Below are 11,959 nucleotides of genomic sequence, written 5' to 3'. Positions count from 1 at the left end.
TAACACGTCGGGATGACAATTTGGGTCACAGAAGACCATTCGGAATCATTCCCAACATCAGCGCACCACCAACGCATCAGTAACCCATTCTGCATATAGTAAGCGTTTCTCTTCTTTTGCGCCTCTTCTATTGAAATGACAGAAGAAAAACATTTACACAGAGAAAAATCCTCTTTTTGCGCTACAATCATTTTCTCACTAGTGACTTCTAATTTCGAATCATCTGATTTCAATAAAACGACTGCGCCATCGGGCTTACCTATCTCAGGCATCAGAGCATCCTCTACAAACATAGGTGCTATGAAAGTGGAGGATAAATCATCAGCATCAGCAAACTTACGAGCCTGCGCCCGCGTCACAGCACAAACAGGAAAAACCTCAGGGAATTTCTCTGACATTTCATCAGTGCCATCGGACAAAATGGGTTTCTCACAAACCTCTAATAGCGGCACAATTTTACCACCTGCTATATCATTACCAAGAATGAAATTCACTCCATGCACTGGTAGACTATCACGAACTCCAACTTTCACAAATCCCGTAAACAAATCTGACTTCAAATGAATCTGATGCAAAGGAACTTTCATAGTGCTCATCTCCAAACCACGTACTAACACATGACTTCCACAAAAAGTACGTTCAGAAAACGGCATCGCATCAGCTACTATAAACGATTGCATCGCTCCGGTATCACGCAACATAGTAACTTTAACTGGATCAGGAGAATGTTCGCCAACAGACACAAATCCTTCCATCAGGAAAGGTTGATAACTAACATCTAAGACATCACAAAGCTCATGATCTGTGCGATCAAAAGACTTCACAAACGCGACACTTTAAGTATCTACACCTTGCTCTTTGCGCTTTAAAGCTAGACAATCGGCAATGAGGTGTCCCGGTTTGCGACAGTAGAAACATTCTCTGCTTTCTTTAGCTTTTGGTACATTTTTCGAACGCCCCTGATCTCTCAAGACAGCAGGAACATGCGAAACGTTTTCAGTCCGAGCAAGAGTAAAAACACCCTTGTGAAACACATTTGAAACTTTTTTGTGATTCCTAAATCGCTGTCTGTATGCCTCCGGTACGAGCTCATAAGCCCGCAAAATTGCCGTCTTAATAACATCATAGTCTAAGCTGTCTGATAAGGACAGTGCAGCACATACTTCCTGAGCTTTTCCCGTCAACTTACATTGAAGCAATAACGGCCACACATCTCTAGACCAGTAAAGCATAGAAGCAACTCGTTCGAACACATTAAAGTAGGAGTCAACCTCAGTTTTTTCTAAACAGTGGAACAAGAGAAATGTGCTTACTCACATCAACCGTCGGACTCACACCTGCCCCTTCAACATCCGGCTGTGCAGACTGAGCAGCTGATAGGCCTACAGGTCGTATAGGCGGAACCGGTCTCTCTCTGGCTATTCTCAGGTCCAACTCACGCAACTTGATTTGCGTCTCCGCCTCTATTTCCAGACGGCGGATCTCAAGCTGCAGATCCAACTGAGCTCTACGGTCCTCTGCCCGCTCGCGCTCTTCCCGTTGAATCCTTGCCAGACGTACCCGGAGGCGCGCATCACCTCCAGACCCAGTCAGAGCTGGAGAAAAAGGTTCGAAGGGCAGCAAGCCTGCTTTGGCTTCGGAATCCTCCGCCTCATCAGGTTCACTCACTTCCTCCTCACCTACAGAGCTAGCTCCAGAGCTCGGATTCTCCTCAGATTTATCAGCCGGTTTCAACACCTTCAACTTCCTTAGCTGCTGCACTAACATCTTTTTAATGTCTCGCTTAAGCTGCTGTTTAGAAACTCTAATTTGATAATGTTCGGCAACTCTCAATAAATCATCTTTCCTACACGTATCTAATTGTTCGACCGTTGGTGCACTCACAAAACCATCCAGATCAAAACTTGCCATTCTAGTCAAACTTACCACTGCAAAAAAAATAACTAAACTCTAGAGTAACCTTACAATCCAGAATCTATAGCCTACTCCATTTTCATCTAAGCAAAACCTCTGTCCATTTAATCTACCCGCACATCAACAACAGTGCTCACAAAACTCACCCCAGAAAAAAAATAAGATTTCCCTTTAAAGGAAAATCCCACCGCTGCCACCACTTTATGTTACGTGTTTAAAGCTGGTAAAAGGGATGATTACGTAACATAAATTTGAAGCACTGTTGTGATGTGCGAAGGCAGAAAAGAACACCAAGAAAACATCACTTAACGTTCTAGACGTTTATTTCAAGGATGAATAATGAAGTAAACCACACAAATGAAAACAAGAATAATAAATAAAATTTTAATTTAATTTAATTATTAACAAAAAATTAACTCTACCTCCCATTGATGTTAATAGCCTATGTCCCCCACGGTCAGTAAAAGTTAACAGAACTTGGAACTAATGCTTAACATCTAACTCATTCACATATCAAAACTCATATCGCCTGTTAAAGCATTAACGCAAATAAATAATAAATTCACAAACGTTACTCATAAACAGTGGCTCTGACGATCACCTCACCACATGCTAAATTGTACATTCTACAAGTTAGCTCTGTAGAAATAAGCAAGCTGAGATCTGGCAAAAAGTTCGATGAGATCTTGCAGAGACCACCGGGATCTCGCAAGGATCTGTCTTCAGTCTCATGAATGAGCTTTTTAAGCTCAACGTCGCAGCAGCAGATTGGTGAAGCGGCGGATGTCACGTGATCCCAATAAAGACACACAGCCAACGAACAATCCACCACCTGAAAACAATGAATGGACACGCAGAGAGAGAGAGAGAGGAAAAAAAAAACACAAATACACGTGGAACGTAACAATGATTAAGAACTCTTTTTTTTTTCCAACATTGGAGACACCTGGGGCCTTATGTATCAACACTGCATACGTACAAAAACACAGCATACGTCAGTTTTCACATTCACGGCCAGATGTACCAACAGGGAAGTTAACTTAAGAATGTGCGTTCCTCCAAGTAAACTTCATGTCTGGCGTACATACATTTGCCTTGATTTTTGTCCGTTGGCGACTCCTACGGGCAATAAAGTGAAGTGGCAAACATTACACTACGAATTGTTCTATCGCACCACCAGCTGTCAGATATTGCTTAATAATATGTCAAGTAAAGTAATGTATCGATTACAAATTATGTCACACGAGTCTTATATTAAAATATTCTATTATGCAATTAAGTAAGAACATAAAGCATGTGCAAACCTGTCTAGCAATGGCAGCGTTGGCTTAACTAGGAATAAAAAATAAACTTCATTAATTCGGTCAGTAAATGTAAAAAAATAAAGTATTTTTTTATTCGGCAAGGACACATTGAATTTGTTTTAGATAAGATAATATAAGATAAGAATCTATATTACACAGACTTATTATACTCTCTATGACTCATTTTTAATACACATAACTAAAAAAAACTCTCTTTTGCTTGCCATAATCCTCACTGATGTGTCTGCGATCTTTCTTGTCCTCAGGGGAAAAGCCGGCGACATGACATATAAAGTTGATCCTGATTGGTCCTCTTGTGTGCATTCGAAGAGCTGATTGGCTCACGCAGATAGAACCAGCCAAGTTTTTAGATAGAACCTTTTTGTTTTTTCAATAAAAAGTCCTAAAATGTACACAACTTTAAAAAAAACAAAAAAACATCACATAATGTAAATAAGTTTTCACAGAATAAGAATATGTGAATAACTCAATTTTGACAAAAATGTCAGATAGAACCTTAAATTTTTACTCCTTTATTATGTTAACAGTCAAAAGCCCTTCTAGGGAAAGGTGTAGCGGATTAGCCACGGCTATAAACACTGTGATACAGGCATTGGATTGTTCTTTATGTTATAATCTGTTTTTTTTTGTTTTTTGTTTTTGTATCTGTCCCTATTCAATTAAATACATATTTTAAGGTAAAGAACTGGGAACAAATGAAACATTTTTCAATGAAAAATTATAAAAGGAGATATATATATATATATATTTAAATCTTGCATTTATGTTACATGTATTTAGTATAATTTATAATATTAATAACATAATTGAAATGTGTAATATAATATTTTGTCTTTATTATGGCCATAGCATCAGATCCAATTGTAGTGGCAGCCCTAGGAAGACCTCTGTCTCTTGGTATGCTTTATGACTGCCGCAAAGATTCCTTCATTCCAGGTGGTGTATCTACTTAAACTAATTTGAAGAATTATTGGGTAACACTTTAGAATACGGTTCCTTCGTTAATGAATAACTACACAAGAACCAATGAGTAACACAATATTAACAATCTAGTAACTATTATTAACTAACAAGAAACTCTGATTAACGAACTAGTAAGTAACAGCGCACAGACAAAAGTGGTAGTTCACTATTAAGTAATCAATAACTACTATTTTTTTAATACTTCCCAGAGAACTACTGGAAAAAGTTTATTAACAATCTAGTAACTACCATTAACTAAAATTATCTTATTAATGAATTAGTAAGTAATAGCTCACAGATGAAAGTGTTACTAGATACTTCTGTGGGAATTACTAATTATTTGGATCCGTATTATAAAGTGAAGATCATTGGAACTAACTAGTAATTACTCAAGTGTTACTACATGATCTAGTCATGATTTGTGCAAACGTTTGAGATTTTTGGTGAACTTTAGTAACTTTTAGAAAATGTCTTTAGTAACACTTGAGTAATTACTAGTTAGTTCCAATGATCTTCACTTTATAATACGGATCCAAATAATTAGTAATTCCCACAGAAGTATCTAGTAACACTTATCACTTACTAATTCGTTACTAAGAGTTTCTTTTAGTTAATAGTAGTTACTAGGTTGTTAATATAGTGTTACTCATTGGTTCTTGTGTAGTTATTCATTAACGAAGGGACCGTTACTGTGTAACAACACTATAAAACCTGCAAATTTACAACAGTACATCTTCCTCATTTAGACAATAATCGTTCAAGCCATTTTAATTTCAGGTGTGACTCTCTGGGATAAGGAATCATTGAGTAAAAATTTGCACAGTCGTCCACAGCTCGAGACAAACTTAAAGTTCAGTAGCCTTGACTCTCTCGATAGTAAGTCCACCCTCCTTGATGTAAGCGCTTCTCTGAAAGCCAGTTTCTTGGGGGGGCTTGTGGAGGTGGAAGGATCTGCCAAGTACCTGCATGACACCAAATCCTCAAACCATCAGTCCAGAGTTACAATGCATTACAGTGAAACCACAAGATATGAACAACTCACTATGTCCCAGTTGGGCCGCTTCACCTACCCTCAAGTGTTTGACGAGAAAACGGCGACTCACGTGGTCACGGCTGTACTGTACGGAGCTCAGGCAGTCATGGTGTTTGATCGGACGATTTCAGACCACGAAGACCAGCGGAAGATTGAGGGACACCTGAATATCATGGTCCAGAACATCAAGGGATTTTCTGTCGATGGATCTGTAAAAATGACGGATTATGACAAGAAAATGGCTGAGAAAACAACCTGCACATTTTATGGGGACTTCTCACTTAAGCAGAACCCAACTACATTCACAGAGGCCATACAGACATACAAGACACTCCCCACTCTGCTGGGGGAGAATTTAACTAAGGCAGTTCCAATTAAAGTCTGGCTTTATCCTCTTCATTTATTAAACAATAAAGCAGCTCAGGTGCAGAGAGAAATCAGCACAAACCTGATTTCCAGCTTTGAATCTATAACTGAGAAGCTGGGAGAGGCAGAGAGGACGTGCAATGACCTGATCAATAGTGCAACTATTCCAGTCTATCTTTTCAAAGAAATCGAGAAGAGGCTGGACACATTTCAGGACTTGCTTAGAATTTACAAGACAATGCTTCTGAAAGAAATCGGCAACGTCTTGCCTGCTGTTCGAGGAGGAGGTTCAGAGGAGACACATCTGCTAGAAATCCTGAATGTCCACAACAGATCCCCATTCAGTGATGACAACATTATCCAGTGGTTCGATGATGTAGAGTCTGAACTTTCCACCTTGAGTTCTGTCTCCGAGTCACTGAACGAGGTCGAAATCGAACACAAAAACAAACCGATGAACCTCCTCTTTAAGAGTAATATTGATGCAGCGGTGTCCTTGACATTCACATCTCTGGATTATGAAGACCCATACCTTTCAACTGTGGAGGACTTCCTTAGACCTGATAAGTTTACAGAGCTTGATACAAATAACACATTTTCTTCTGTGAAATCACATAGAAAGTGGTTCAATGATCCCAAAGTAATAATAAAGATGACAGAGATTGTGTCTCAATTCATCGGGTTTGCAAAGGCCAATAAAGATAAAAAAAGAATCCACTTTCTTATTTCTACCATCTCCAATCCCTCGATCGCAGGCTGCTCCATCTATCTGTATGAGAAAAGGAAGCTGCCAGACACACAGTTCAAGCCCGTGTCCAAGCCGCCCCCACCAATAGTGGAGCATGTCCAGGCCCAAACGGTGTCCCTTAAACTGCAGACATCTTCATCTAGCGAGAGAGTGCATTACAAAGTGGAATACAAGCAGGTGAAAGCACATCCTGGAGCTGAGGAACCATGGCTTTTCGTAGACACGTATGATGAAAGCATTACTCTGACTGGATTGGAGTACGGAAAGCACTACTTGATCCGCTGCAGAATTGTTGATAAAGTGGGAGTGAGTGAAGCCAGTGATACTGTTAGTGCTACTGTTGGCAGTAACCCTCGAAGTAAGTGTCATCTATACATTGTTTTTATCAATGATAAACCCTCTGATGGTCTTCAAAAAAAGCAACAATTCTGGTCTTTGGGGTCTATTGGACCCCAGACAATATTATTTAATTTTGTAACAGAATAGTATTTTTTTTTTTTTACAAATATAATTTTACTCTCTTTATAAATGTTTTTACTCAACATTTGTGTAGTTTTTGGAGGATTTATGATTTTTGTATTTATTTCTGTAAATAAATATTTATATTAGGATAGGATTTATACAAAAACACAGCATTTTGTGTTAAATGAACTTTATAAAAGACCCAGATTTCTAACTTTCATTCCTGGGGATACCATGTATATTGTATTCCTCTATGTGTGTGTTTGTGTGTGTGTGTGTGTGCATGTTTGTGAGCATGATAATTTTGGATTGTGGATGTTTTTTGCATTGTTGGAAGTGTGCCACTTGATTTCTGTCATTTCTGTCTGTGTTCTGCGTTATTTCTGATTTTGATGATGAATTTTGTCTATTTTGAGTCCAATGATAAATAAATATTTATTTATTAATTTATAGATATTTAAAAGATATCATAAATCCTCCAAAAACTCAGTGCCAAAAGCACAAATGTTGAGTAAAAACATTAATAAACAGTAAAATAATATTTGTATATATATATATATATATATATATATATATATATATAAAAACTATTGTTCTGTTACAAAATTAATTTTTTTTTTGGGGGGGGGGGGGGGGGTCCAATGTTCCCCAAAGACCACGAGTGTGACTATTTTTGTCACGCCTACATAAAAACAGATAGAATTCCATTTTTAATTTTTTTTTTTTTGTAGATGTAGACAGTGTTGAGAGCCGTAGGAAGTTTCATACTATTTGGAAAAAGAGAACATTTTTTTTAATTCAAGCAAAAGTCATTTGGGGTCCAGCAGATCCCGAAGACCATCAGAGGGTTAACTAATGACTTTCAACCCATCTCGTTCCGCATCTTACCCGGCAGGCAAGGCCGTAACCAGGGTCTGAAAATTAGTGAGGTCCAGGGTGTTGTGTAAAGAATTGTGCTATAATAATGGTTAGGCTATTGGAGCCACATGGACATGAAGCAGCGTCCCTTTTTTAAAGGAATTTGCCATATATATATATATATATATATACATACACAGGATTTTTTTTTTTTAATTATTATTATGTGTGGGGCAGTCTCTCAAGGGGGGTCTTACCCCCGGGATTTTTTTTGAAAAATAAACCATTAAATGGCACTTTTTGGAGAGTTTCTTGCAAAGAAACATAGAATAAAAGTAGGTCTTGCAAAGTCTTATATTTCTGTAATTCACACAGATTAAACACAAATATACTGGCTGAATAGATTGCTAGTTGAGAAACACTGCTTTAATTATTGTAGTGAAACACTAAAATAACACAATAACGCATAAACAAACCTATTTATGATGACTTTGTGAAACAGAGCGGTCTTCCAGCTGACCAATAAGGTTATTTGGCAATTTCATTCTGTAACTTACAGATCTCTATTATGCTATTGTTTTTGATAGTGTTATAGCCCACATTTCTTACAGATAATCACAATGATCATTGCGTTTGTCTTACCGAATGTGGTAGCTTTATGCAATTGCACTTTGTCTATAAGCTTTTATTTTTTTATTTTTGTTAACGCCGACAGTAATGTTGCCAGATATTGCTTCTAAAACAAGCAAAAAAAAAAAAAAATTATAATAATAATCCGAAATTAGTTCAAAGCTGGAAATAAGATGAATATATCACTAACCCTAACATGCAACTTTCCACTTTAACTTGTTTAATAACTTAATAAAAGTGTCACATTAAATCAGAAAAACAGGTCCAGGAATCAGGATATTACTGCACCTTTCCATTAGGTGGATCTGGCAACACGGAGGCTGCACTCGCGAGTCGCGCGCCCTCATTCACAATGCGCTCTCGATCCCGGTTCACTGCACTAGCTTCTCTCTCGCAGCAACGAATTGCGAACACTCATATGAGGTGGTTTAAACACGGCTAATTAATCATTCAGAGAGCATGACATTTTATTTTTGAATGTAAAAAAATGACAGAGGTCCGGACCTCGGTGACCTCATAGCTGGCTACGGCCCTGCCGGCAGGCACTGTATAGGCGGGCGTACACGCTACACATTCTGACGGTTGGAAGATCGTATGTCCAGGCACACTGTACAAGTGAGTTTATCCGAAAATCGTACGGAGGCAGTGTTATACGACACGATTTTACGACCTGCTGAATTCCGAAGAAATCGCACGAAGTTCCGCGCTAAAAACTCTCTCATAACCACTGATGGGCCACTGTAATCCACTGTAATGACTGTAATCCAATTACTTTTTCTAGTAACGAGTAAAGTAAGGGATTACAATTGAAAAAAAACAGTAATTAGATTACTGTTACTTCCCCGTAAACAGCCTGCGTTACTGCGTTAGTTAACCGTGATTTTGTTTATTCAGACTGAGCTGTGCGTGAATAACAATGATGTATGAGCGCCGCGACATCAGTGAGAGACGACTAGAGCGCCGGAGAGAGCAGCAGAGCTGCCAAATCTCACACAAACTCACACGACACACACCCCCGATTTCTCGCGTCAATCCCGTCGCTCAAATGCCTGAAAGATGAGTTTATCTATAATTCTAACCATCGAGCCACATTTGTGATTGACTAGTTATACCACAAATTAGTTAAAATCTCCCGGAATCTAGAGCGAGCGTGCATGCGAGACTGTGTTCCAAAGTCCAAACCTAGTAGCGCGCACACGACGAGGAGAGCAAGAGAGAAACTTGCGTAGCTATGCAGAGAGCATCCTGATCTGGAAACAGGACCCCCGTTGGAGAATGTCAAAATTCTACCTCAAATCTGAGCAAGCATGTCACGAGACAGGTTCACATGGTTAACTAAAGCAGCAAGCCGGTGTGGTGAAGAGATGAGTCCCCCTGAAGAGATGGGTCCCACTTTAGGACCCCATAGTATGCCTGATCTTAATATGTTCTCGCTATAACTTGATAAAAGCATTGTGTTGCCATCAAGTAATATGTTTATTTGTTTAGCGCTTTTCAAGTAATACGTTTTTTTTTTGTTTATCGCATTTCATAGTAGGTTGCGTCAACAGCAGAGGAGAAAGTCCGCGAAATTTAAAAATATTACTATTATTGTGTCATGAAATGCAGTGTTGTAGTACTCGAGACTCGGACTCGTCTCGGACTCGGTCTCGAGACCATATTTTAATGGTCTTGGTCTTGTCATGGACTCGTGTCCATTTGGACTCGGAATTGACTCGTACGCGAACATTTTTTTTTTAGGACTCGGAATTATTCCCGAGTCCACTCGAGTTCAATTCAAAATATTTTTCATGATTATTAATGTATGTTAATAAAATATTTCTTTAAATTGATTGACACGCCCAGTGATTGGGGATTTTCTAGTGCGCAACTGCGCATGACAAATTGTAATAAAATTACTTTTAACACCACCTACTATGTGGCCTTTTTACCCTAAACTGATCATATTTTTTAAACTCTAAGTAAATTCAGTAAAAAAAAAAAAAAAAGGATTTCTCTAAGTAAATAGAAGTAAATTAGGTAATCAACCCTCACTGGTCTCGGTCTCGACTCGGACTCGACTCTCTATGGACTCGGTCTTGACTCGGACTCGACTCTCTCTGGTCTCGGTGTCGACTCGGACTCGAGTGAGGTGGTCTCGACTACAACACTGATGAAATGTAATTTTTAAGAGTTTTTAAGTCGAGAATGTAGTTATTTAAAGCTCATATGTGTGGTTTATTTACTAAGTACTATCTATCTTTTATCTATAAGCTAACTAAAAAAACACTAAGAACGAGAAATGTTTAAATTTACAATCTACAGCTTCGGTTATATATTAGTATATGAAATATAAGTTAAAATACATTAATGACTCGTTATAACGTACTTCAAACGTCACTTATAATAAAGTGATTTTCTCTAATTTGTAACCAGGCACTAAAGTGATTACCCATAAAACTAGCTTTGAACCAATCGGATCGCTTGGGTCCTAAGGTGGGATCCATCTCTTCACCACACCGGTACAGGAATGTGAAACTTACTGAAAAAACCCTGAACCCCCGTCTGACAGACCACTGCGACTACATGCTGATGGGACATAACCACTGATTAACTAAAAAAAATAAAATTAACTAAAAAAATAAACAAAAAACTTGAAGACAAAAAAAAAACGGCATGTAACAGCATTTTCTGTTTTGATAAACTAATTTTTACTCCTCTCTGCACTTTACTGTTAAAAGACGTAAGTGTTAATAATTTGTAATATAGTCGGGAGCGACTTTAATGATTTTATTGCTGTATTTTTACATCTATTCAAATGTCAAATCTACACAATTTAATGATTTTATTGCTGTATTTTTACATCTATTCAAATGTCAAATCTACACAATTTTCGTGCTGTTTTAACGCAACTTAAAAAAAAGGGAAAAAAGGTGCCTCAAGGAAACAATAAGCAGTGCTAATATGCACATACGATGCGATGTAATACTACTGAAAAATAATAATCCTAACCTTTATCTCCATACCGACAGATGGCCAGACTGTGATTCGCCTTTTGTAATTCATTAAAATATTAGTGTCTGGGACACAGTGAGACTGTAGAGTACACCGTAATATTACTACATTGTGCTGGTTCGAAGTAATTTATTTCCCTAATGAAATGTGTTAACTTCTGTGGGATTATTAAAGAATGAGAGCTGTACATTAACAGTTAATTACTGTATAAATAAACTGTATTGTACTGTTATTTTACAGTACATTTTTTCACTATATACAGTTAAAAATTGTGTGTGTGTTTTTTTTTAAATATTCTTTTAGGAAATGTGATTGCCTTCAATGGGTTTTTCGCCTCAATGAAAGCAATGACCTGGTCTGACAGCAAACAATTTTGCAGGGATAATGGTGGAGATCTGGTCACTATCAAGAGTGAAGAGAAGCAGGTGCATTTGTACAAGTGATCCTTAAGTGAAATTTTATTAAATCAACTGTAAAAAAAATTAAAAAATCCTAATTTCACAGAAAATAACTGTGATTTTTTTTCTTTCATTTTAAATTGTACTCCAAACACTGTAAAATTATAAATAATATCGGCAAAATAAAAATGCAGCTGGTATTTTAGGTATTGTTACATTAAAGATAAATTCCAGTCATTCACTTCTTTTTTTTTAACAGAAATTGATT

The 11,959-nt window shown here is 37.7% G+C and overlaps 1 protein-coding gene across 1 annotated transcript; it reads left to right on the top strand.

The window, feature by feature from the left end:
* Positions 1-4,078: 4,078 nt before the first annotated feature.
* Positions 4,079-11,736, top strand: LOC148981853 (cytolytic toxin-alpha-like). The gene is made up of 3 exons (XM_089127443.1): positions 4,079-4,175; positions 4,980-6,707; positions 11,597-11,736. The coding sequence occupies exons 1-3, from the start codon at positions 4,079-4,081 to the stop codon at positions 11,734-11,736; spliced, it is 1,965 nt and encodes a 654-aa protein (XP_088983569.1).
* The last annotated feature ends 223 nt before the right edge of the window (positions 11,737-11,959 follow it).

This window comes from Pimephales promelas, chromosome 3 (assembly GCF_988280905.1).
Source record: "Pimephales promelas chromosome 3, fPimPro1.hap1.1, whole genome shotgun sequence".
In the NCBI taxonomy this organism is placed as follows: Eukaryota; Metazoa; Chordata; class Actinopteri; order Cypriniformes; family Leuciscidae; genus Pimephales; species Pimephales promelas.
This window is presented reverse-complemented; position numbering and strand designations above follow the sequence as displayed.

What these genes read in the sequence shown, in the direction of transcription:
- LOC148981853 (XM_089127443.1), top strand. Translation starts at nt 4,079, where the DNA reads ATGGCCATAGCATCAGATCCAATTGTAGTGGCAGCCCTAGGAAGACCT. An exon ending in CAAAGATTCCTTCATTCCAG is followed by an intron (nt 4,176 to 4,979) that starts GTGGTGTATCTA and finishes TTTTAATTTCAG; the next exon opens with GTGTGACTCTCTGGGATAAG. An exon ending in TGTTGGCAGTAACCCTCGAA is followed by an intron (nt 6,708 to 11,596) that starts GTAAGTGTCATC and finishes ATATTCTTTTAG; the next exon opens with GAAATGTGATTGCCTTCAAT.